This window comes from Capronia coronata, assembly GCF_000585585.1.
Source record: "Capronia coronata CBS 617.96 chromosome Unknown acBCG-supercont1.5, whole genome shotgun sequence".
Taxonomy (NCBI): domain Eukaryota; kingdom Fungi; phylum Ascomycota; class Eurotiomycetes; order Chaetothyriales; family Herpotrichiellaceae; genus Capronia; species Capronia coronata.
In genome coordinates this window covers 1,287,107-1,312,563 of record NW_006912897.1, presented here as the reverse complement: position 1 = coordinate 1,312,563, position 25,457 = coordinate 1,287,107, and the positions used below count along the sequence as shown (strand labels likewise).

At 53.1% G+C, this 25,457-nt stretch overlaps 9 protein-coding genes across 9 annotated transcripts; 5 read left to right on the top strand and 4 right to left on the bottom strand.

The window, feature by feature from the left end:
* Positions 1 to 199: 199 nt before the first annotated feature.
* Positions 200 to 3,019, bottom strand: A1O1_06136 (C-1-tetrahydrofolate synthase, mitochondrial; the record flags this gene model as incomplete). The annotated part of the gene is made up of 1 exon (XM_007727016.1): positions 200 to 3,019. One exon carries the CDS (start codon positions 3,017 to 3,019, stop codon positions 200 to 202), a length of 2,820 nt encoding a protein of 939 aa, XP_007725206.1.
* Positions 3,020 to 3,715: 696 nt separating this feature from the next.
* On the top strand, positions 3,716 to 4,885 carry A1O1_06135 (eukaryotic translation initiation factor 3 subunit I; the record flags this gene model as incomplete). The annotated part of the gene is made up of 4 exons (XM_007727015.1): positions 3,716 to 3,742; positions 3,796 to 4,302; positions 4,353 to 4,469; positions 4,526 to 4,885. The coding sequence occupies 4 exons, from the start codon at positions 3,716 to 3,718 to the stop codon at positions 4,883 to 4,885; spliced, it is 1,011 nt and encodes a 336-aa protein (XP_007725205.1).
* Positions 4,886 to 6,823: 1,938 nt separating this feature from the next.
* On the top strand, positions 6,824 to 8,047 carry A1O1_06134 (uncharacterized protein; the record flags this gene model as incomplete). The annotated part of the gene is made up of 1 exon (XM_007727014.1): positions 6,824 to 8,047. The coding sequence occupies one exon, from the start codon at positions 6,824 to 6,826 to the stop codon at positions 8,045 to 8,047; it is 1,224 nt and encodes a 407-aa protein (XP_007725204.1).
* Positions 8,048 to 9,559: 1,512 nt separating this feature from the next.
* Positions 9,560 to 10,831, bottom strand: A1O1_06133 (serine/threonine protein kinase; the record flags this gene model as incomplete). Its single annotated transcript, XM_007727013.1, has 1 exon — positions 9,560 to 10,831. One exon carries the CDS (start codon positions 10,829 to 10,831, stop codon positions 9,560 to 9,562), a length of 1,272 nt encoding a protein of 423 aa, XP_007725203.1.
* Positions 10,832 to 12,166: 1,335 nt separating this feature from the next.
* Positions 12,167 to 15,156, bottom strand: A1O1_06132 (uncharacterized protein; the record flags this gene model as incomplete). Its single annotated transcript, XM_007727012.1, has 2 exons — positions 12,167 to 15,058; positions 15,121 to 15,156. 2 exons carry the CDS (start codon positions 15,154 to 15,156, stop codon positions 12,167 to 12,169), a joined length of 2,928 nt encoding a protein of 975 aa, XP_007725202.1.
* Positions 15,157 to 15,705: 549 nt separating this feature from the next.
* Positions 15,706 to 16,683, bottom strand: A1O1_06131 (uncharacterized protein; the record flags this gene model as incomplete). Its single annotated transcript, XM_007727011.1, has 2 exons — positions 15,706 to 16,534; positions 16,586 to 16,683. The coding sequence occupies 2 exons, from the start codon at positions 16,681 to 16,683 to the stop codon at positions 15,706 to 15,708; spliced, it is 927 nt and encodes a 308-aa protein (XP_007725201.1).
* A 504-nt stretch (positions 16,684 to 17,187) lies between these two features.
* A1O1_06130 (uncharacterized protein) lies at positions 17,188 to 18,282 on the top strand (the record flags this gene model as incomplete). Its single annotated transcript, XM_007727010.1, has 1 exon — positions 17,188 to 18,282. The coding sequence occupies one exon, from the start codon at positions 17,188 to 17,190 to the stop codon at positions 18,280 to 18,282; it is 1,095 nt and encodes a 364-aa protein (XP_007725200.1).
* A 662-nt stretch (positions 18,283 to 18,944) lies between these two features.
* Positions 18,945 to 21,035, top strand: A1O1_06129 (uncharacterized protein; the record flags this gene model as incomplete). Its single annotated transcript, XM_007727009.1, has 2 exons — positions 18,945 to 19,600; positions 19,649 to 21,035. The coding sequence occupies 2 exons, from the start codon at positions 18,945 to 18,947 to the stop codon at positions 21,033 to 21,035; spliced, it is 2,043 nt and encodes a 680-aa protein (XP_007725199.1).
* Positions 21,036 to 22,075: 1,040 nt separating this feature from the next.
* A1O1_06128 (uncharacterized protein) lies at positions 22,076 to 24,741 on the top strand (the record flags this gene model as incomplete). The annotated part of the gene is made up of 4 exons (XM_007727008.1): positions 22,076 to 22,210; positions 22,314 to 23,121; positions 23,170 to 23,385; positions 23,453 to 24,741. The coding sequence occupies 4 exons, from the start codon at positions 22,076 to 22,078 to the stop codon at positions 24,739 to 24,741; spliced, it is 2,448 nt and encodes an 815-aa protein (XP_007725198.1).
* Positions 24,742 to 25,457: the final 716 nt, after the last annotated feature.

The window sequence follows — 25,457 nt, the reverse complement described above, 5'->3', positions numbered from 1 at the left end:
GATTCAAATACGTTTCTACAAGCAAGACCATTCGGGATTTCTGTTTGTTTGGGAATCTGTAAGACAAGGATTGTATTGGAGTGTTCAAGCTACCACCTTATAATGTTGAAATGGGTATCTCTTTTAATATTCAATTGTTGAAAGTCGCCAACAAGACCAGACATGCACGCGTATCAGTTTTTCTTCTTCTTTTCTCCACCTAGAACAAGCCATCGATCTCGCCCGTCTCCGGGTCCACATCGACATTCAAGTATCCTGGAGCTGTAGGCAGGCCAGGAATGGTCTGGATATCAGCGGCCAGGGCGTACAGATATCCCGCACCGACGGCGAGCCGGACATCGCGAATGGGGACGGTGAAGCCGGTCGGCGCCCCCTTCAGAGCAGGGTCGTGGCTGAGGGAATACTGAGTCTTCGCAATGCAGATGGGCAGATTGCCAAAGCCTTGCTTGGTGTACAAGTCGACCTTTTTCTGGGCCAACTCGCTGAACTCGACGGCTGCCGCGCCGTACATGTCCTTGCCGATCTTCTCGATACGCTCCTGCACGCTTCCCTCAAGATCGTACAAGAGTTTGAAATCCTTCGGCTTGGACGAAGCCGAGATGACGGCCTTGGCCAGTTCGACAGCACCGGCGCCGCCTTCGGCCCAATGGTTTGCAGGCACGGCGGCCTCGGCACCGGCAGCGAGAGCCTCTTCTTCAATGACCCTGAGTTCGGCCTCGGTGTCCGTGTCGAACTTGTTGATCGCGACAACTACAGGGATACCGTACGACTTGGCGTTGGCGATATGCTTCTTGAGGTTCACGCAACCGGCGCGCAGCATGTCGACATTCTCGGTGCGGTAGGCTTCCGGGAGTGGCGCTCCTGCTGAGATGTCGGGGCCACCGCCGTGCACCTTCAACGCACGGATGGTAGCCACGACAACAACGACGTCGGGCACAAGGCCCGAAGACCGGCATTTGATGTTGAAGAACCGTTCTCCGCCCATGGTGAAGTCGAAGCCGGCTTCGGTGACCACGAATCCGGCTTTGGATTCATGGTCTTCATCCGGCTCAGTGCCGGCCAGCTTCAAGGCCAGTTTGTCGGCAAGGACGGAGCTGTTGCCGATGCTGATGTTGGCAAATGGTCCGGCGTGGACAAATACTGGAGTTCCCTCCAGGCTCTGCATGAGGTTGGGCTTGATCGCATCCTTCATGAGGGCAGTCAGCGCTCCACCAGCGCCGATGTCGTCGCAGGTGACGGCATCGCCGGACTTCGAGAACCCGATGACCATCCGTCCAAGACGTTCACGCATGTCACGGAGGTCGTTGCTCAAGGCAAGGATGGCCATGCATTCGCTCGCAACAGAGATGTCGAACGCCGTCTGTCGAGTGTGGCCTTTTTCGGTCGGAGCCTGACCGATGGTGATCCCTCGCAGGAATCTGTCGTTGACGTCCAGAACTCTCCTCCAGGTGATGGAGTCGGGGTCAATGTCCAACCGGGCGAAGCGACGGATTTCGTCCTCCGTCAAGTCGTCAGGGTTGGTCTTGTTGATGCCGAGCTTCTTCAGGCGTCGGAACATAACGGGGGCAAACTCGCGCTTGCCTTTCTTGCTAGGAACCAACCTCTTGTATAGTGGTCCATCCTTTTGGGTAGATTCATGGAACATACGCGTATCAATAGCCGCAGCCAAAAGGTTGTTCGCAGCAGTAATGGCGTGGATGTCGCCTGTCAGATGAAGGTTGAATTCGTCCATGGGGATGACTTGACTGTAACCACCGCCTGCCGCGCCGCCTTTGATTCCAAAGGTCGGCCCCATGCTTGGCTGTCGCACATTAGCAAAGGTCAATCTACCCAGATGCGCTCCTAGAGCCTGGGTAAGACCCATCGTAGTCGTGGATTTCCCTTCTCCCAAGGGCGTCGGCGTGATGCCGGCGACCAAAATGTACTTTCCGTTCTTGCGGTGCTCGAGCCTTGACAGCAGAGAGAGGTCGACCTTGCCCTTGTACGGCCCGTACTGCTCCAGCTCGTGTGGCGCAATGCCAACATCACTGGCAATGTGAGTGATATGTCGGGGATGCTGCGCACGCGAGATCGCAATGTCCGAGGGTACGGGCGTCTGAGGCTTGATGGGAAGAGGGATGATGTGCCTGGCCTTTAATTTTGCGAAATATGTTGAAGCAGCGTCGACGACGTTCTGCATGAGCATGGCCACCGTCATGGGACCAACACCTCCAGGCACAGGTGTAATATAGGAAGCAACCTCGACTGCCGTCTCGAACTCAACATCTCCCACTAGGCGCTGACCCGAGTTCTTCGAGGGGTCGGGGATGTAGTTCGTGCCGACATCGATGACTACAGCACCAGGTTTCAGCCAGTCACCCTTGACAAAAGCAGGTTGCCCGATGGCGGCAACCAACACATCGGCCTGTTTAACCACCTCTTTCAGGTTCTGTGTTTTCGAGTGGCACACAGTGACGGTTGCATCAGCGTTCTTCAGCAGATAGCTGACAGGGCTACCGACAATGTCGCTGCGGCCAAGGACCACGGCGTTCTTGCCTTTGAGCTCTACCCCGGCCTCCTGCAAAAGAACCATGACGCCCTTCGGCGTGCATGGTACGAAAAATGGTTTCCCGCCTCTCTTTGCAAGTTCGCCAATGTTTGTAGCTCCGAAACCATCGACATCCTTCTCATCGAGCACGGCAGACGTGATGGTGTGTTCCGATAGATGTTTTGGCAGGGGCAATTGGACGAGTATACCGTGGACGGACGGGTCGTTGTTAAACTCGGTGATCTGCTGTACCAGCTCGGGCTCTGAAATTGTCTCTGGGAGATGGATCAGGGCACATTCAATGCCAGCCTCTTCAGCAGCTTTCAATTTCATTCGGACGTATGTGGTTGAGTCGGGGCGGTCCCCCACTTGAATGATCTTCAAGCATGGCTTGTATCGTGGATTCACTTCCTGCTTCTCACGGATTTCAGTAGCCAAGCGCTCCCTGATCTTCTGCGCAACAGCCTTGCCATCAATCTTGACTGCCCCCATGTTTACTTGCGTGGTAGAGAAGTGTCGGCGACTTATTGAGAGTGATAGTGGGATGTCCCTTGTGAGCGCGGCACCATGCACCGAGTTGAGAGCTCGCAGGTGGGTAATAGAGGTGGCAGCTGAGAGCGCAAGAGATGCGGAGGCCTTAGAAGCGCGATTGACTCGTTCGCAAACAGAGCTGAACGAAGGCGCAGTCCTGAGCGTTCGGTGACACGGGAGAGTAAGAGGGAAGATCGATCTTGGAGGCCGGGGAGTATAAATTTTGGAGAAATATACGTGACCTGCAGAAGTTGTTCCTCGTAGATGACTTGCACTGGTCAATCTGCTGGCCATATCCAGGGCTGCAGCTCCGTGGATTGAACGTAGGGACGATAGACCGAGATGTTGTTATTCTCGATCTACGCGTATGATCCCATTGAAAGGCCGGGTAATGGTTGCAACGAACTTTTTCAAGAGTCATGACAATGTCAAGGATTTGTGCTCGCGAGTCGTGGACGGAAGTGGTCGAAAACCCCATGACTCGTGCGGACCGCAGTCTTGGCCAGCAAATTCCCACATCGCCTCAACTTCACAGCAGACGTGACCAGCATAATTCAGACCAAGGACTGGTAATCGACAAGCTTAGTCTTCATAGATTCCCGAATTCATTCCAACGGTGGACATATCGAGTGAATCTCGAAGAAGGACTTTTCCAAGATGAGGCCTGTACTGTTGCAAGGCCATGTGCGTAGCCTTCGAAAACTCAAACCGAGATTGCGCTGACCGTTCATTACTAGGAGCGGTCGATTAATCAGATCAAGTACAACAAAGAAGGCGATCTACTGTTCTCGGTAGCAAAAGACAAGGTCATCTGTGCCTGGTATACCAGCAATGGAGAAAGATTAGGAACATACAACGGCCACCAGGGTGCAATTTGGACCGTCGATGTGTCTCCCGACTCGACTCTTCTCGCCTCTGGAGCGGCCGACAACACGATAAAGCTGTGGAACGTGAAGACGGGAGAATGTGTCAAGACCTGGGAGTTTCCGACTGCCGTCAAACGTGTCGAGTTTAGCGAGGACGGGAAACAGCTGCTTGCTGTGACCGAAAAGCGCATGGGCTATCTCGGAACAATTGTTGTCTACGACATCCGATACGGAGAAGACCTTACAGACCAGACCGATGAGCACAGTTTGAAAATCACCTGCGAAGACAGCAAGGCCACCGTCGCCGGATGGAGTTATCTGGACAAATACATCATTTCTGCCCATGAGGATGGGACAGTGGCACAGTGGGATGCAAAGGTAAGCTGTGCCATGCTACTTAGCGGGAAATCAGCTGATGGCCATTGCAGACCGGCGAGAACTTGCAGGTTGTGGAGGCGCACGAATATGATACGACTATCAACGATTTGCAATTTTCGCCCGACAGAACCTACTTCATCACCGCTGGTAAAGACAAGACTGCGAAGGTTAGTCGTCTACGTGTTCACGGCGGTTACACTGTTCTTACTGACGTCGTTATTAGCTCATAGCTTCGCGCGACCTAAGCATTCTCAAGACGTATGTCGCCGACACGCCGCTCAACACTGCGGCCATCACGCCCAAGAAAGATTTTGTTATTCTAGGTGGAGGCCAAGCTGCCATGGACGTTACCACGACATCAGCCCGACAAGGCAAATTCGAAGCACGATTCTACCACAAGATCTTTGAGGACGAAATTGGCCGTATCAAGGGTCACTTCGGGCCACTGAACACCATCGCAGTACACCCACTCGGGACAGGGTATGGTAGTGGAGGTGAAGACGGCTACGTGAGGCTGCACGCCTTCGACAAACCCTACTTCGACTTCATGTATGAGGTTGAGAGAGAACAAGCACGAAAATGAACTACCATCATCATGCCTCCTTTTTCCTCATGATACCCCGTTGGCAGTGGAAAACAAGAGCGAGATTGTATGATTACGTTGAATGAAGATACAAAAATTTCCACATTTCCTCCGACGTTATCGGGTATTGGCCAGTGGCGACTTGCGGCAGGTGGTACCATTTGTGGAAATTTCCTGCCTGCGGATATGCTTCTACGGTATCGCAAGGACGGTTCGCCGTGTGCAGTCAGAACCATAAGCTCAGCAACAAGTTCTCATCCTCGACGAGCTGCCAAAAGCTGTTTGCGATGTCGGAATCTATGCGCAGAGTCAGACTTGCTCTGTGTCTGGCATCCTTTGGGACCTAGTAGCGCTTTGCGCCCTATCGCCTGCGCCTTCCACACACCTAGGTTCTTGAGGGAGAGAGAGTACAGTTTCTTGCATCCTGCCTCTCGTGAAAAGGGGCGGAGCCCTCGAAGATCATGTTGCAAGGACCGGTACATTTTCTCACCTTGCTGGCGCTGTTGTTGGAGAATCTTTTCGAACGCGAAGATGCTTGACTCTCTTTACGGCCCAATGAATGTTTTTGGCTTTGCGCTGAAAACAGACTGTGGCCAGTGAGGAAGCGACACCGGCCTCGGCCAGATGTACCTCTTGGTCATCTTGACGGATGGATAGTTAGCAAGGGCGTGACAGTGGTGTCTGGAGGATTGCGGGAGCGGCCCATCGATTATGAGGGAATGCTGGGCAATAAAGTATGTAAAACGCGTCAAGGAAGTTGATTTTCCGGTCCATGACCTTGGTTTCTTGCGAGGCCGTGATCGAGTTTTGTAGGTTCGCTCTCTTCTGTTTCTCTCATCCTCATGTTACTCTTACCCAACACTGCCAAACGCCATCTTTGGGCGTATCAGCCGTTTCGCATCCATCCGCTCGTATATACACATTAGATAAGATTTTCAGGGGGTTTCTGATCACATGACCAACCCATAACTTCCTCTATGATTATTCATCAGGAAATCTTCCATCTTGCAGCGCCTCCAAAAAAATCCCCCACCATTCTGAACCCTGCAAGATCTTGCTCCACCTCCAATAATGCTTCTACAGAGTTGGAAGAAGAACCTACCCAAGGTTCTTACGGAAATAGATCCCTTCTCAACCTTCCCATCGCCAACGATGCATGCCTCCCTCTCCCACTGCAATGAGCAGCAGCTCTCCCTCGCTAACTGTCGCCTTGTCTCAGCTCCTAGCACCCCACAGACTGGGCCTAAACGAAATGACAACTCCTTCAAGTTCTCCTCGGTCGCAACGCCAGCCACTTTCCTAATTCCCCCCACGACCGCCCTCAGTCAAGTCGTATGACGGACTTTTCCTTATCACTGTGGCTGGGATAACTGCCCCTCCAAGGCCTGTCGATCACCTCAAGCCAGCAAGCACCTCTATGACGAAGTGACACTGAAGATACCTACCTATCACAGCTATATTTCATGCGTATGAGCTGAGTCAGGGTTTTCCTCGTATTTTCGATTAATTGCGGAGAGGGAAGAACCTAGCAACGTCTACCTATCATATGGCACGCCCTTTTGTCGACTTCGATCCAGTTGCACACCACCACACATACTCTTCTGCCTGATCCTGCTGGTGAACTGTCGAGGGCTCAAGGCCGGGTGATCATCTTGAACATGTCTTTTTGGAGATAGTCGCACGAGCGCTAAGACATATTGCGCGCGATAACAATCTAAGCCTGAATGATCTAACTCCTTCAACAGTGGCCGATCTCTGAATTTTCCTTCGCGTGGCGACAAGGAGGCTAGAAGCGACCGGGCTCACCTTCTGCCCCTCCCTCTTTTAAGAACGTTTGTCTGGGTTCTGGGGGACTGCGCATGGTTGTTGTGAGCAAGCTTTGGACCATAAGTGCAGCCTGACAATTCTTTGCCCGCTTTACGTTCGTCTTCACCTACCATGGCGAACACTAAGACCGACTTTTCTACGCCTGATATTCCGATGTCTGAGGCAGTATTTTATGTCTCAGCATGTACACGAATCAACGCGCCTGCTAGTCTGGTTTTCCGCACTTTACGGAACACCGAGACATGGCGAGACTGGAACCGGTGGGTGCCCAGAGTAACAATCACATTCCAGCCTGAAGAAGAAGACGATGCCACACTCGCGGAGATCGAAGAACTGGTGCGCAACACATCCATCGCCGTGAGTTTCGACTCGGATATCACAGATGGAGCTGCCAGGTCATCCAGTCCAGGCCCGAAGCGAGGCAGTCGTGCACAGGGTTCAACAGGAGGAAACCCTTCGCCTCTGGGCACTGGTGGTGATTCAAGGCGGAAGAGCTCAGAAGGCTTCAGTCTTCCACCAGTGACGCGTCAACGTCTGGCCAGCAATGCAAGCAGATTCTCTGAAAGGCCTAGCGGTGAAACACCTCGGTCAAATTCGACGAATGGTCAATCTGCGGCCCAGAAGTATGCAGCCGCATATGAAGCGCGGAAAGCATCCATTGCATCGGGTGAACAGCCGGCCCCAGCCAAGAACGCCGTGCTACTCGAATCGCCCGCCCACCCATCAATCCTCATGCCAGCCCCGGCGAACACGCCGTCAACCGCGTTGGCGGTTTCGAACAAAGCCTCCCGGCGGAAAAGCGGCACCAGCTCATCGCTCCGGCGCCAATTGCACATTAACGCTCTCTACGGAGAGCCCAGCGTGCGGATCCAAGTGGGCACACGCATGACCTTGCACATGAGGATGAAACTGCCTCACAGCCACGAATCGCGCGAACAGCATGTCGTCGTCACCGAAGTCTCCCGCCCGGATGACCCTCTGGACGATGCCGACCCTGAAAGTCTGATGCGCGCTCCCACTCACACGGCTTCCAAGTCCGGGGTGTATCGGCTTGTCTGGTCGATGGTGAACAGCTACAATCCGCCGAAAGCATATCCCAAATTCATGTTACAGACGCAACGCGTGCACGAAATCCGGCCGATCATCAGCGGTGATGGGACGGAGACATGCGAATATTGGGACTGGGAGGCGCAGAAAGGTATCCTGGCCAAAAAGAACAAGAGGGAGCAAGCCAAATACATGGAAGAAAGAATGGCCGAATGGGGAACGAGGTTGGGCGAGTTTTGCGAAAGCATGGGCGGCGCAGTCGAGAGGAGAGATTTTGTGAGCGGTTGACAGCGGCAGCGGCAGCAGCAGCAGAGGAAGAAACTATAGGGAGAGCGAGAACGAAGTAATGACCACGAGCCGAGGGAATGCGCGAACAACACAACGAGAAACTATGATCTGAGAGCAAGCGAAGCAAAGAGACGTGCCCACTACAGGTCTACCCAGTATCGACCCAAGGAAAGGCACTCAGGGCGATGCAGAGCAAGCAATAAGCTGGACTATGTCTTGACATGCCGAATACCGCCAGCATGAGACTATATAGGTCAGGATTACGGGCATACTCTGGACAAGGCGCATTGACGAGCAATTTATACGACTTCATACCACAGCAAACGGACAGGCATTTCAGCTACCATGTACCTTATAATTTATGCCATATTAGTATTAATATTCAACGAATCTGGTGATGTTCGTTCCAGTGAGCCGGACTCTTGCACCGTGTCGACATGCTGTATATCTAATGTGATGACTCGTACAGTGCACCAAATAAGAATCAGACACACTTCAAGCACATACCTACTAGTAAGGTAAGGTAGGTTGCGCTGGTACAAGTATCACATTTGCATCAATCTCATCTAGAGCATATGGCATAAGGTACGCCATACATAAAAATACTAAAAATACCTAATTAGGTAGATACTAAAAAATTCATCAATATCCAGAATGGATAAGAATAGAAAAGCGCCCTCCATTCCCTCGCTGCCCACCAAAAGACCGTCAATCCATCGCCCTCGCTCAAAGTCCAGTCATGAGAGGTCATCACATACCCTACCCCGTACCGTGGCCCTGCGGCCGCGTTTCTGACTCCACCCTGCAGTTCCCAAACTTGATTCCGAGAAGGAAGAGAAAAAAGAGAAAAAGAACCAAAAAAAGGCAGAACCCAATGTCCCAAGTGAACTCCGAAACTTCAGATTCGGCCTTTGTGAAGCATGGACTGCACACCAAAACTAGCATAGCATAACATAGCCAGCTAGCCGTGGAACCAACCGGCTGAAGAAGTGTAAATTGAAATTTGTCGAACGGTGCCATCTCAAGCATGAAGCAAAAGCACTTGACTGCTTTCCTCTGTTCTGCTCGCTGGGTGCACGGCAAGGCTTGTCGTTTCGTCCACCGACCCTCAGTCAATGAAATTAGGTCGAACGTGAATCGTGATCTGGCTCGAAGGAACAACAGCGGTGCGAATGGACTGCTTGGGTCCATGAATGTGTTGAAAGTATCGGAGCACAGAGACGGAGACGGAGAGAGCCCAAGCAAGGCGGTCAAAGATATTGGCCGCCAGCCAGGCAGAAAAAAGTTTCAACGGGCTGTTCATCTCAGTAGACTGCCATGCCATATGGATCGCTTCAGTTTGTGTTGTGGAAGTTCCGCCGGCAGAATCCAGCGAACCTCTCTCTCTCTTGGTGCGGGTAAAAAAGCGCGAAACGGGGTGGTATAAGCATTTCTTGAGACGAGCATCTGAGAAACGTGAAACATCCAGGCTGGATGGGAAGTCGGAGGTTGTCACAGGGTCCGTAGCCGGGGTCATGATTTTCTCGGCTGACCCTTGCCCATGCTCTCCACGATGTCCAGCCACTCCCGCGCACCGATGCGACCCATGTCAGCCTTCAGAACTGCTCGTTCGAGGACTCTCTCAACCACACCCATTCGAGGCACTCTCGAGCCTTGCTCTCCGTTTCTCACGTGGTCGAGAACCATCCATCCTTGCGTTGCCATTAGTTGCCGTTGGAATACACTGCCAGGGTATACGAGTAGCTGACCTGTCGCAGCGACGAGGAGAGTGACGGCGAGGGAAAACACATCGGAGGCTGTGGTGGCAGTCGAAGTAGGATCACGTAGGACACTTGACTTGAGAAGTTCGGGGGCCGTGTATTCTCTCGTCACCGCAGACAGAGTGTTGGGAGTAGGTTCGTCAGCGATCAGGAGCTGCGCAGACGAGAAGTCGGCGTAGATGGGATCAAAGGTCAAGTCGTCGGTGGGAGAGTCCGACTCCTGCATATTCGAGAGCAGGATATTTCCAGGCTTGATGTCGCCGTGCACGACGCCAGCTTCGCCATGAAGCCAGACGAGGGCGGAGATGAGTCGGTGTGCGAGTTGTAACCATGTGCTGGTGCTGCCGATGACAGGTTCGTTCATGGTCCAAGTCGAGAATTCGCGCGATGCGGCAACGGCGCGTTTGCGAATATGCGCTTCCAGTGAAAGTGGTATGGCTTCGAGAACCAGGGTGGCATCGTCAAGTATGCCGTGGAAGGCGACAATATATCGATCGCTTCCAGATAAGCTGTGGAGATAGCTGAGGACTTTGGCTTCGTTTCTGAGGATGATGGCCGCGTCTTGTCGGCTGGGTGTCTTGACGGCGACAAGCGCGGGCGTGGATACGGTAGGAGACTGTGGTGGCGTCAAAGATTCTGAAGCAGACCATGCCTTGGGGCGCGTCGTGGCTTTGTAGACGATGCTCCATGCGCCGGTGCCGAAGATGGCATCTCTTCCGCGCTGGTCCTTGAGGATTTCGACGTCAAAGGGACACTTGGGTACCAAATATCCCGCGGGGGCTGTCCGGCTTTGGGGTAGATCCGTCTGGATAGGATCAAGACTCATGCCCCGGCCTTGCGACCGCGAACCCAATGTTGGCGATTGAGGCGTAGGATCAGGGGTCGTAACAGTCGAAATGTAGGAAGACAACCGACTCACACGTGGCGAGGTTGGAGGAGTCAGAACGGAGGCGAGGGCGTGGCGAGTGTCAGGTTTGGCATCGCCGGTCGCGTCTAATCCTGGAGTTGTAGGAGGAGTGTCCATCGTGCGATTGACAAGTGAAGGGCGTTGAGGAGTCGCCATCGCTTTTGTCTTTCCTGTCCCTCTGGGTTTTGGAACGTCTTATCAGACACACGCGTGTCGTCGTCTCATCAGTTCAGGTTGCGCGAATTTGTGTGCGTAGTGCTCGGACGTGCACAAGCAGATCACGGGGTTTAGCGGTATGAGAAAGTATCGACGACGGAGTCAGAAGGAAGATGTTGCGCTGTATGTACTGTGATCCAGGCCATGCCAACGCGGGCGAAAAGATTAAATCATGCAGCCCGTCCGCCGACTGTGGGCGCTATTGACTTCGGTTCCCTAGATCTGGAACTCGTATCCGAGACCGATAGGGAAGGCCGAGGGGCAGTGATCAACTGTTTGTCCGTGCCCAGGCCAACGCGAATCCTTTCTCGCTTCCTCAGCGAAATCTCATGCAACACTGGTCGGATATTGTTCCAAGGCAGGCCACGAGGACGGGCGGGGAGATGACAGGAGAAAGTCTATTCAAGGTTCCCGCAATAATGGCGACGCGCGAGGTGAGAGAAGAGGCCGGCCAACGAACGAAAGGGGATGCTGCGATAGGATATGGCTCGAGAGAAGATGCGGCCAGTTCGAGGGCTGGTACGTCATAGAGGGAGGTTGACACCACAGACACTGAAGTGGATGGGAGAGCGAAGAGGATTCGACTACGGACTGATAAGAAGAAAAGGAGGGAAAAGAGAGCGTCCGGGAGATGCCAGGGTTCAAGGGAAAGAGAAAGAACCCTGTCTGAAGTGTTGAAGCACGAGGCAGCGAGGGTCCAAAAGTGCAAAGTGCAAAGTTCATGTTCTAGTAACTAGTAGTACGTACTAACTCTGGAATGGCTAGTCCAACGCCACTACTTGTAGCCTGAGTCACGCTGACTGGCCGGTATCTTTGGTGGCAGAACTTGTAAAGCCCTGACATCAGATCGCCGCCGGGCCGAGATGGTAAGAGATTTGATTGGACATGAAAGTAAGCTATATATTAGTAATCCACTGATTCCGAATTAGCCGGTGTATCTTACTGAAATAGGGAAAACCAACATCCACTATTAGTTAGAGTTCCTAGTCCGGTAGAGACGGTGCGGTGTTTTAATATGTTAGGATGTTCTAGTCATCACGCTAGGACAGCACTATGTGGCTTTAAGTGGGTCCTATCACCTCTTCTCCGGCCCTACCCCAAATGTCCGTAAAGGGACTTTTGATAGAGCCCGATCTCAACCACACTTTGTGTACGGCAAGCCAGACTTGACAGAAACAGAAACAGAAATAGGAAACGGGGAGACGAGGACAGAAGTTCATCTTAACCCCAGACTGACTACTGTTCTGTTTGAAGCACCGGCACCACCCCCGTCCATTCACCTCGGGCTCGTTCCTCCCAGTATCCGTCTTTCCCGGTCTTCAGCTTCCACACCACTTCATCCCCCAATTCTATCCGGGAAAACCATCGAGGGTTCCAGCTCTCGCCTTTGGCCTCCATTTGCTTTCTCCGTGCTCGTTGCCCTTCCTCCAATTGATTCTTCAGCTTTTCCGCTCGGTCATGATCCCCCTGTTCCAAGGCATGTTGATCGGGTCGAAGTCGACTGTCAGTTGGAGGCAGCTTGCCCCTTTCTATCGGCGTGATTTCGTTCAACTCCACAGCAAAGCGAGTCATTCCATAGTGTTTGTGGGGATCGTCCACCAGTGGCCCTACTGTCCAAATGGTCGATCGCCCAACCTTGCCGGGCTCCTTCAGCTGCAGTGAATTCGTCCACGTCCCCGTCAGCCCAATAGACAATTCTTGCCCATTGCTGTCGATTGTCTGCGCCTCCACATCCTCACTGCGCCCAGAGAACATCCCTTTGGCCTTGAATGTCACCACCGCCTTGTGGCCTGACGCCTCGTTCACAACGGTCATGGTTCCCACAGGCTCCACGTACTTCTCTCCCGCAATGATGTTCCGCAAGAAACACGTCGCCGCGGACCAACTGTAGACCTCGCCCGTGGGGTACAACACCAATCGAGCTTTGCCTTCCGTAACGATCTCGGATGATTTGCCCCAGAACTTCTGCGATGGGAGAGGCGATTGGGTAAAGACCCAATGTTGGGACTCGGCATGGAATGCGAGTTGCACGGGGCGGTGTGACACCTTTTCGGCGATGAAGCGGAATCCCCGGTCCTCTCGGACCAGCTCATACGTCTCCCCCAGCATGGGATTGAAAGGTTTGCGGATCGACCGCTCTTTGGCGCGCGAGTTCGACAGTGATGAGACAGCAAACGCAGTCACGTACATGAGTCGTTCGAAAACGTCCGTACACTGCACAGCATGGTCCAGAAGCTGGGAGTATTCCAACTGCTCTGCCGCCCGCTGCAGTAGTGACAGCGGCTCATTCGCTGAAACCGGCATCGATATGGTGGACAGGTCTTTGCCTACATTCTTCCGAAGAAACCCTATCAGGCTGGGAGGCATCACAGTTGGGGCTGTGATGGACCGCCTTCGGGGGATCGGAGACAATGGCAAGGGCGTCAATGCCCTAGATTTCGGTGGTAGAAACGTGGATACACTGCCAGATCGTCGCTTTACCACCTCCAGGTTGTCGTCCCCGAAGTCACTGCTTGTCGCGGAAAATTCGTCCTCGGCACCACCATCATCAGACCCAGAACCCTCATGTTCAGTATCACTGTGGATATCGAAAACCCCAGATTTGTCTTCCGCATCAAAGTACTCTTGTGAATCCACCGACTGCAGACTCATTCGAGAAACTGCCGACCTGGGCGGCGCCGCATGTCGCATCTTGTGCTCCGTCACGAAGGACGCAAATTCGCTGACAACTGAGTCAAGGTCGTGAAGCACTGCTCTACAGTGGTCGTGCATGCTTTCTTCATGAGCAAGCCGGGGCCGCTGAGCTGGTGCAGGAGATACCGAGCCATTGCGTTGACCGGGCTCGGTGGCGGGCGCAGGGACTGCCAGTTGACCAGAAACACTCCGCTTAAAAATGTTCGGTTGACTGCTATGAGTACTGGGTTTTCGTTTCCAGAAAGATCGCCTATCGTCTTGCTTGAAATAATCCTCCGTCGGGCCATCCGTCGGGGTTGACCCTACAGATGTAGGACCCAAAAGAGGTGACGACGGCGGCATTGACTGGGCCAGCGTCTCCAGGCAAAGCCTTCGTACGGCATCGCGTGTCCCTGAAATCCTACTCAGCAGAGTTTCCAGCCTGGCCCACTCCTGGTCATCAAACAAATTCGACTTTTCGTTGGCCCCGGTACTGCCGGTGGAGATATTCATGCTATCACCTGGAGTGGTAGACTCCTTCACCAGCCGCGCAGCGGTTTCTAGAGCGCTCTTCCATTCTTCGAAATCGGACTCATTGCTCGCCTTAAGGTGCCATATCTCAGCCCCGGAATCGATTGTGAACTCCCTTGATTTGGCATTGGCTGCAATAGCTGCCAACGACAGCGGGATGGCGCCTCGGAGTGCTGAGGAGTTCCGATCCCGATAGTAAGACAAGGTAGCCGTGGTCAGGTCCAAGCAGAAGAATCGCCGCGCATAGCCTTGATGTTTCTTCCGGCGGCGCTTGTGGAGGACTCCTGTATGGATTGTGGCAGGATCCCCATCCCCCGCAAGTTGCAGACCCTCCGGAACAGGAGCAATACTTCCAGCTCCCGATTGACTAACAGATGCTTGTCTGAGTGAGTCCTCGGATACCTTATCTTTGGCCTTTAGCTTGGGGCTCCTCTTGGACTTTTGAGAAGATGCTGAAGCGATGGCCATCGCCGAAGCCATTGCTGGGGTGTGCTGGGTCTGAGCGCCAAATTGGATCTGCGGTTGACATGCCGTGGGATATGTCAAAACAAAGATGGTTGCTGTTTTGGATGTATTCTTCGAGAATGTATTGTCGAACACCAGAGCATAGTTGCCCCCTTCTCCTGAACGTACATCATGCTTGCCCTGGGTTACCCGGTCGGCCTCACACTTGCCCATCCATCGTATTTGTTTGAGTCCGATACTGGTCAGCCTCTCGATCGCAGTGGAGCTCGTGTCTGACTTGTCTTCGTCGACGGCGGACGGGCTGGGCGAGGGAGGTGGTAGTGAAGGAGGGCCTGGATTTTGGTTCGCCTGCGGCCCGGGATGCTTGAACAAGCCAAAGTTGATTGATTTCTTGTGAGGCTGAATGGTCCAGGAAATGGTGTGCTCCTGTTTCACATTCACCCAACGTATGAGGTAGTCCTGCACAGTGCCCAGTTAGCAGTTGTCGCCGCCGTCTGCAGGTGAAGTGAGATTCCGCGTACCCTCGAGTGCACCTCGATCTGCTCCAGTCCGGCCATGAAGATAGAGGGATGGCGTCAGTGCTCGGCCTCTTGATCAATGCTGCTTGGCCTAGTGCATGCTGAGGTTCGTACAAACAAGGTCACCGGTAGCTTAGCCACGTTGTGAGGAGCTGGTCGACTTGAGATGACTATCTATGTTCCTAGAAAAGGAAGAAGGAATACTTACGTATGTTTGTAGAGTAGCAGCAGCTATCAATCGGGGCGGATGCCAGAAAGTTGCCGAGAGAGCACGGATGGCTGACACCTAATGAAGCCGCCCCTCGATGCACATCTGACATACCACGACGTTAAGCACCAATTTCTCCAGCTTACTACCTCGCCACACAACGTCTGTCTCTGCAGGAGACAATACGAGCATAAGACATCGCACCTATCCAACATACCTAGGGAACTGTAAAACTCGGGAACATATGAGGCCTTTTCAATCCCGGAGATATTTCTTCCACAAGAGCGCGGAGCTATTGACCGTGATTGCATCATACGTACGTAGAGCTGGACTCCTGGTAATAACATCAGGTAGATACCTACCTAGGTACCTACCGCGTGCTATCTGCCCTCCGCGGCCGACTTCTTTGACCGTTTGCTACGACCGGTATCCTCCTTCGCTTCCTTCTTGCGCTTGCCCCCCTTGGAATTGCCCCCTTTCGGTCGATACCCGCCATCTGCGTCCCTTTTACGCTTCCCTCTTGAAGAAGAGCCCACGTCCAATGCGATCCCGTCATCGTCGTAGAGCTCCTGTTCCTGCTTCAAAGCCTCTTTGTTGGCAGATTTCCTTGCGGAAACTCGAGAACCAGTTGCTCGGGATGGCTTTTCAGAGCCCGGCTCATGATCCTGCAGGAATACCTGCGGCTGGTGCTTGCGAAGCCAATTATACACAGACACGGGATTTCTTAACTGTGTTTCTCGTTCGCGGTCCGCCGTCCTTTCCACGCTTCGGCTTCCCAGACTGCCGGCGGCATGCGATCTCGGATTCGTGCTGCTCCCGTCGAGGAACGCGTCCAGTGCTTGTAGATATTGCTCCTCTTGTTTCGTCGACAGAAATGCACTGGTTTCTTCACCATTTGTCTCCAACTTCTCAGCCGACTGACGGGGGTTGGGTGCAACGGAGAGCAGGGAGGCGTAAGAACGTTTGGGTGCAAAGGCCGGGGCTTTCAGAAGGCTAGCTTCGATTTCTCGATATCGGGTCTCATCAATTTCTTTCGCTCGTAGCTGGTTTCGGGCCTTCTGCAACTCTAGGTGTCCATCTTCTTCACTAATGAGCACTTCCGGACCCTCATCCCTTGTGCTCTGGTCTCCCAGGGGCTTGAGATCATAACGTAGTGTCGGTGGCACTTGCGGGCAAGAGTTCAATTCGACGAGCAGCTGAAGCAATTGACTAGAAGAGATCGTTAGCAGTGGAAGGTCGGCGAGCCATCTGTGCTCTCACTCGTTCTGCTCCGCCAGCCGTTGTGAGATGTTCATGAGTCGTTGCTCCTCTCTGAAAAGCGACGTATTCTCTCTCATTTTCTCCTCAAATGCCACCATGGTTTTGCGGTACTTGCGCCTGCCGAAGAATTAGGACACCGCTTCACCCGTTCCCGGTGCGAAGTGCTAGTTACCTGTATGATTTTCTGGAAGCGGCAGGTTGCTCAGGTGGAATTGGTTGATCCGCCATGGTGGGAGCAACCACTGGCTCTTCTGCCAGAGACATGTCGTTCATCGTCAGAAAAAAAGCAGAGCGCGAATGAGTTGTAACAAGTGGGAGAATTCGAACTTGAACGTCGCGTAAGTGCAAGAGGAAAGTGAAATGCTGCTGAATTGAAACCCCTGCGCGCGTTTGGGGGTTGCAGTGACGAAGTCTCCAAAAGTCCGAGTTGCACTTTGGGCCTATCGAAGTGATAGCGCGGGTTATTTTATTTTTATTTGTTAGGTCTCCGTTGCAGGAAAATCCTTACCCTCAAGTAAAAGTCACCACTCCTGTAACGTTGTCTGCTTCACCCCGGTTAATCACAATCATTTATCCAGGCCTACGCAAACTCAGACGGAAAAATGAGCGTCACAGAAGTCACGACTTCCAGTGAGGAGACTAAGAGTCGAAAGAGAAATGCAGAGGCAGCAGACATTGAGATCGATATTGATGCCCCAGAGCCTCCTTCCAAGAAGGCCTTACGAAAAGCAAAGAGAGCGAAAATCACTCCTAACAATGATGGCACCTCCAGCCAATCTACAAATCAACGGAGTGAGACCCAAGAGAATAAGAAGCGGTCCGAATATGGAATCTGGATCGGAAATCTAGCATTCAGCACCACCAAAGACGACCTTCTTAAGTTCTTTACTGAGAGCTCGAAGAATGTTATCCGTAACGATCAGATCACCAGGATTCATCTCCCTCAGGGACAGCCAAAATTCGGCAAACCTGCAAACAAAGGCTTTGCTTATGTTGACTTCTCTGATGAAGACGCTCTCCAGAACGCTCTGGAATTCAGCGAGGGTCTTCTAGGTGGACGTCGGGTCTTGATCAAGAACGCAAACAACTTTGAAGGCAGACCGGAGCCGAAAAAGGGTTCGGATGGAGGGCCGGCTCATCCACCCAGCAAGCGCATTTTCGTGGGCAACTTGGACTTCGACACCACCGTGGAAGACCTTGAGGAACATTTTGGTGTTTGTGGTCCAATCGTGCACACTCACATGGCTACGTTCGAAGACACTGGCAAATGTAAAGGCTTTGCCTGGATTGACTTCGAGCAGCAATCATCGGCTGAATCTGCAATGCGAGGCTGGATCGAACCCCGACACACCGGGGAAGGACTCTCTACGAACAAGAGATCGTCGAGTCAGAGAATATGGCTTTCCACCCTAAAAGGAAGGAAATTGAGGATGGAATTTGCTGAGGACAAAGCCACCCGATATCAAAAGCGCTACGGAAAGCAGGCCAAATCAACGACCTCAGGAGAAGGGACTGGGTCTGAAGCAGAGGAGCCCATTCAGGAAGTCAGCGAGGACACAGTGGTTAAGCCCGCCTGGCGTGGATCAGACAAAGGGAAGAAAAAGAGGTCAGGTGGCAGATATGCGGAAGAGACGGTGCAGAAGTTGACCGGTGCCATTGTCGAGAGCAAAGGTCAAAGAGTTGTGTTTGAAGAATGATATGGAGATTGTCGCAATGCTACTTAGTTTGTGCCAAAATGGCATTCAAAATGTACTCTACCTTATCTACGTGACGGATGCACAGAAGATACCAACACTGAGACAAAGGGAGACTTAGAGGAACGAGACATGTGAAGTCACTCCCACACTCCCATCTGACAATGTCTATCCATGTACATACAATTCCTAGAGGCTCGCCAGTTGGGGTCACTGACCAATAACATGGCCCCATCCTGTGCAGGCAACAGATGCGCTTGGCGTCGTACTAATAAACCCCGTGACGAAAGTCTGGGGCAAGAATGCCAGTGCTTCAAAAGGTCTCGCCCTCGACTGGACACTACACCACTACGTACTACGTACGGACTTTTCTGACGACCTGAAGCTGTTGGGAGAAGGACAGTGTCTCGATTGCTGGGACTTCTTTGCTGTCCACATCGACAATCTTGTCAGTGGTTTCATGATCACATCCCCAACAATCCTGTTCGCATTCCGGCGTCGCCTTGACATGTTTCCATAATAACGAGTGCTCGGAGAAAACCACTGGCTGCGTCGTGCCGTTGTCGACTCAGGACCAGTCATCGCGACCACGAGAATGATTTCAACTTTGGCCTCTTGACCCGTGTCCTTCTTGCCAGTCTGCGTCGCGCAGAGGATCCGAAACCATGCCTGCGACTCACAAGAAAAACCTGCTTGCCAGTAGAAGACGGCGAGAAGATGATGGGGAAGATGATGCGTCGGTGGTGGGAGACTTGGAAGATGACTCGATGAGCGAAGGCTCTGCACTGAGCAATGTTGATGATGATGAAGATGAAGAAGGAGATGTAGAGGCAGAAGGCAGCAATTCCAGTGGAGATGAACATGAGCAGGCGAAAGCTGCCGAAAAGAAAGCCAAATCCGCTAAGCAACAAGGTGAAGATGGGGATGATCATGCTCCTACAGTCAAAGCACCGGACTCTAGAGATCCATTGCAGCCCACCGCCGGTACAGATGTTGTGCCGCCCGAATCAAATGCGCCTCCAAAATCGCAAGAGCCCGAAGAACTTCGTTTCGAAGAACTGGCAATACCCGCGGGGAATGAAGCTACCACTGGCAGCGAAACTGTGATTCCCAAGGCTCCGCGACATGAGACAGTCTCACAACGCAGCCGAAGGGAGCATCAAGAATATGTTAGGCAGCGCGACGCCAATCCTGCATTCGTGCCTACTCGAGGCGGGTTCTTCCTTCACGATGATCGCAATTCAAGGTCCTCGGGACAGCACCCGAGGACATTTGGACGCGGCAGAGGCCGGGGATTCGCGGCCCCGGTACATGAAGCAGGGTATGTTCAATATAACATATGATACAACCAATTTCTGACTTGTTACAGGCGCGGCGGCGGCTTTAATGAGCCTACGAACAGACCTTGGGCTCATGATCTTCATGAAGGCCTTGAAACGGCACCGAGAGAAGGAGCGCTGCAAGGGAAGCAAGACGGACTTTCAGAAATGCAACGAACGCAGAACCCTGCAGCGTCAACGGCTCCAAACAGATCCTTTTCATTTTCAACAGTTCTGGGAAATGTCACCGTTCAGATCTCCTTCCCGGGAATGGCTCAGAAAATCTCCGTTCCAAATGTGGTCAAAAAACAACATACACTGCTACCGCAACACCGACCCCCCTTGAGGCGAGACAAACCCGTCCGAATCTCAATACCTGACACTGCGCCCCGATATATTTTCCCCAGCACCGAGAGATCTTTCATCTTCATTCCTCGAGCAATGCGTCCAAACCAACAATCATATCGTGGTCGTGGGCGGGGAAGCTTCCATGGAAGCCGAAGACCGAGCATTTATGGCAGCACCTACACTCCGAGTGTTGCAATGAGCCGGAAATCTTCGGTGGGGGCATCTACCCTAAGGGACGGTATACGGTCGCCAGCTGATTCGGTGTTGTCGCGCATGGGCATTCCTGGCATGGAAAGCACCCGGCCTATTGTTCGGATGCCATCAACGGTTCCTACCCCGTCGCTTTCGAGGAGTGGGATGCACGGCTTGAATGGTCAGATCGGAATGAGTGCACCAGCTCCCCCCATGTATGGCAGCCATTCCACTGCTATACCAATGCATCAACCAAGACCTCAGAAAGCGGTGTCTCTTGCAGACATTGAATCTCCAGCATCCTTCCATTTCAAGGCCCCGCAACCGCAGCAAGAACAACCATTTCATCAACAGGTCCCAGCCCACATTGTCGATGCCTATGCGGAGGGGAAGGAGGTCCAACCTGGTCAACAAGCCGCACCAGCTCTGGCTGGAGTGGCGCCGCTATCACAGATCCCCGAAGGCGCAGTTTTCGCACAAGGCTATCCATCGTACCCTGTAATGGGAGCGCCGGCCTACTTTGGCGCGCCTTACAACCCTGGCACGCTGTTCTATCCCCCCATGGTGGACACGAACTCTTATGGCGTCCAAATGCATGCGCCCTCATTGGCACCTAGCTTCGTCCCAGGTTCTCATTCGCATCCTGTCGCGTACATGCCTGCTCCTGGTGCTGTGGAAGGCGGAATGCCACCCAACCCTGTTGCGCACGAGTCAAACGGAATGGTCTATTACTATAATCCCCCGATGTTCGCGCCTGACGCTCCAAGCGGACTGCAACCCCTACCAGTTGCTTCCAATGGTAACATGACGGCGATGTCCAACAGGATGTCCGGGCAACCTCCTTTTTACCTTCCTTCTGCGCCCGCTGGCATGTTTTACCAGGCACAGTCTGGATGATCTCCTCTGTGCCGCTTATTGTCTCTTAATAGGTTCGACTTGGTTTGACTCACGAGAGACGGAGTCAATTTGCATTTTGGGGAGCGAGCAGGCATGTCCGGTTTCAGCGATATCGGAGGGCTTTCCTACGTCGCTTGTCCTGCTTTCGAGATATTCTTGACCATATCCTTCATGTACATTATATCTCGTGGTTGCAAAAACATTCTCTGGGGACGCTTAGAGGAGCCTTGGAACAGACTGGCCAAAGTAGGGCAACGCGGGCTTGTAAAAAGAAACAAATCGAAAGACTGTTTCAGGCATTCTCTTGATCGGCGTAGTTGACTTCCTAGGCGAATGACACAAGGCTGTGCTCTCCGTGAGGGCGCGGGCAGCGACACTCCGATGATCAACAGGGCGAGCAGAAAAACGCCGTGATCGACTGCAGGGGATGAGATGTCCGGACTTTTGGGCAGGTGGGAAAAGAGACGGCGATAATCATCCCCCACGGTGTCGTAAATAGGTACGTGTCGAGGGTGTGTATTTAGTGACAGTGGCCGGCTACCGACCGGTGAGCATGGGGCTCGATGAGAGGTTGAAGTGGTTGGAGCGTCTCATAGGTATTTCCGTCACGGCTACAGTGGCAGTACGTGCCACTGAGCAATAATGTCGAATGATTAGCCGTAACTCGTGCGTACTATTGAATTCCGTTGCTGTTGCGATGCTGCCTGCTCACGTGCAACGAAGGGAAGTGCAGTGCCAGTGCCAGTGCTGCTGGTTTCCCCGCCCGCTCCACGGAACAGGCTGCGGCTTTACCGTCATCTCTCTATCATCGACCCGACCGCCTCTCTCACTCTCTCTCACTTACACCTTGATCTTGCTCAAACCGCCTTCCATCCTCCATCTACTCCTCCTGATATTAGGGAGAGGTATCCTGGGTACTTTTATCGTCCATGCTCTCTCCTTCTTGAGGTGTCTCTACGCATCAGCCGCGCCTCTCGCCTTGCTCGCTGTTAATCGTCCAACCCGGTTGACACCGCCTGCCTAGGTCCTTATCATCCAGCATGGCTACTCCTCATCCCCATCCAGGTCCCGTTGGCCCTGATACTCTGATCACTGTCAAGGTCATCATTGATGGGACCAATCGAAGATTCAAGCTCGCTCTTCGTGATCTCGGAGCCAACGTGCTTCCACAGAAGGTATGTGGCGCTCGTCTGCCTCACTGACGCCTCATCCTCACCAGGCCCGGCTGGATCCCCAACCAACGCCTGCGTGAACTACGGCTAATTCCTGGTTTTACAGCTCCGTTTTCTTCTTAGCATCCCCGCGGAGCATGAGGTCCGCTTCGATCGATTCTCCGATTCCGCAGGCACCTACGTCACCCTCGATAGCAACAACCCAGCCATCTACAAACAGTTGTATAGGGCTGCGAAAGCGAAGCTCAAGCTACGTTTGAGAGCTATCGTTGAAGCACCTGTGAAATCTCACATCGATGAAGACGCTGCCGATACCCCCAAAGTGCTTGAAATCAAGGAGGTCATGAAGAACACTGTCACAGCCTCAGAGCCGAGGCAAACCTTCCTGGAGACCGTCCTGTCACAGCCTCTGGGTAGTGGCGTTGCACCATCGAACAAGTCCGCCCAGAAGAGCTGCACATATTCACCAACCTGTGCCATCCCAGGTGCATTTGATATCAACAACATGAGCTCCGAAGACCTGTCGTTTCTTCGCGGAGGACTCTCTCGCGATCCCAACGTCTTCTCCTTCCCCACCCTCCCGTCGCTGAATGACTTTCCGTCCACCTCCTACAGCATCGACTGCAATAGCTGTGGCAAGTCCGTGCCCAATGAGCATTACCATTGCGGTATCTGTGAGAACGGCGACTTTGATCTCTGCAAGACATGTGTTGATGCCGGCGTCACCTGTGATGGAGAAGAGCATTGGCTTCTGAAGAGAACGATTCGTAACGGAGTCGTAATTCCAAGCATCACCGAGACTCTGGCTCCGAAGAAGTCGGCCAAGACGACCACGCTCTCCTCCGACGAGGTCGTCACACCGGTCAGCCCTGACCAGGAAGATGGTGAACGCACTTGCAACTCTTGCATCTCCCGTACGTCTATACCCAAGCTTGGTTTGGCGCTTGCTAATGTTGCTATAGAACTGCCAGCCCGGGAGTTTGTTACTTGCCGAACCTGTCCCGACTTTGATCTTTGCTTCACCTGCTTCCAGGATGGTGAACATGGTCATGATCCATCCCATGGATTCGAACCCCAAGGAACCGTTGACGACATGGTAGATCCAGCAATCAAGGTGCTTTGTGCTCCGGGTCGCGGTATTCGCCATGACGCTATCTGCGATGGCTGCGATATGGCAAGTACCCCACTCACCATTTGAGCTGATATATCCGACTAACGCACTTTGATTGCAGAGCATCTACGGAGTCCGACACAAGTGTTTGACCTGCCCAGATTTTGATTATTGCTGCACCTGCGTGGAGACTGCCGGGGAGAAGCACCCTGGTCATCGGTTCGCGCCCATCTACACACCGCTTCAGATTCTTCGGACTCCCAAGCAATATCATCGTGGTATCTACTGTGATGGTCCCTTGTGCACCGACCACATGGCTTACATCACTGGCGATCGTTACAAGTGCGCCGTATGCCATGACACTGATTTTTGTGCCAAATGTGAAGCATTGCCCAACAACGGACACAACGCAACTCACCCGTTGATCAAGATCAAAGTCCCGATCCGCCACATATCCATCACTACTCAGCACGAGTCAGAAGACGGCCAGAAGGTTTCGGAGGTGGGAGACCGGTCAACAGCGAAGCACGCTGCTACCGAGACCACCCGCTCCACGTCTGCCAACGCGGCTACGCAAGTTCAAACTGTCGCAGAGGTTCAGCCAGCTGAAGATCAAGCCTTTGTGGGTGAGCCTGGCACCGTCAACGACGTCATGTCAGGCAAGCCAGTGGTGAATGACCTCCAGGCTTGGTATGTTTCTGACTCGACCCCTGATGGGACTCGCGTTGCACCCAACCATCTCGTCTCTCAGTCGTGGACGCTCCGCAACCCCGGGCCTCAGGCATGGCCGGCCGGCTGTGCAGTCTACTATATCGGTGGAGATGATATGCGTAACTTGGACCTCCATCACCCTTCGAGTGTCTCTACGATGACCGCCGCCAATCGAAGCAATTTCCTTGCCACCGCCCTTGAACCAGGCAAGACTGCTGTCTTCACCGTGCTTGTGAGATCTCCACATCGTGAGGGACGGGCCATTTCTTACTGGCGCCTTAAGACTCCTGGAGGGCTTCCTTTTGGTCACAAGCTCTGGGTGGACATCGATGTCCGATCGACTCCTGTGGATTTGCCCATCCGTTCGGCTCTGCTCCCCTCGGGCCCGGCCAGCGTTGTGGCGGACGAAGAGGCCAAGGAGGACGACAAGTCACCGGTTGGCTCCACCATGATTTTCCCCACACTGGACAAGGAATCTCCCATCTCAAGCGTTCACGACGTCAGCGCCGAACACGTCGAAGTGGCCCCAGTGGCAGTGATGGAACCGACCACCAAGACTGATGAACAAGAACTCCTCGAGGATGTGGAAAGTCTGGAGTTGGAGGAATCCGACAGTGAGGAGGAAGGGTTCTTGACTGACGAAGAATATGATATTCTAGATGCAAGCGACGAGGATTTCTTGATCGAGGCACATCAAGCAGTGAGCAAGTAACCTCGGTTGCCAGGCTAGACCAACTGTCTGGAATAATTCCTGCGGTTCTCCATGTCGAGCAACAAGCGACAGGGACTGAGCCTCGCGGGCTTTTCGCAACACCGGGCTGAGATTGAAGCATAATGGAGCAAGTGGGAGGGCATTTGGATCAGGCTGAATGGGGGTGTCAGGGTTATTATGGGATGAATGATTGCTTTTTCTTTACCTAGGTAGTACGCACTGCAACACAAGTTGATAGCATGAATGCCTTGTCCACTCCACTACGTATCATTTCCACTGCTCTCCACATCGGTGTTGTGTTTGTACTGCGGAGAGTTTCTGTAGGTTTGAGTAGGAGGACTATTTGGTATTGGCCGGTCGGAGATGGCCAATCCGGGGGATTTCATTACAAGCCTGAGGAATTGAAGAGGGGCGATAGTGGACTACCATACCTAGGGAAGTAGGCTCTACACTGTCTTCTGGACACTGGCAGTGTCACCTCACCGTGACAAGGCACAGGATTTCTCGGAGGAGTGGGAGATTCTCCGCGCTGTCCTACGACCAGAGGCAGGCATGTGGCCTCCGAGTCTGTGGCCTCCGGTTTGTAAAATGTCAAAATGTCGTCACATTACTAGGGACCTCTCACGGCTCCCACACTCCTTGTACCTCTACAGTGCCGTTAACCGCCTTGATTCCGCTCTCCGCATTCTCGTGCATTCCTCGTTCCTCGTTCTAAA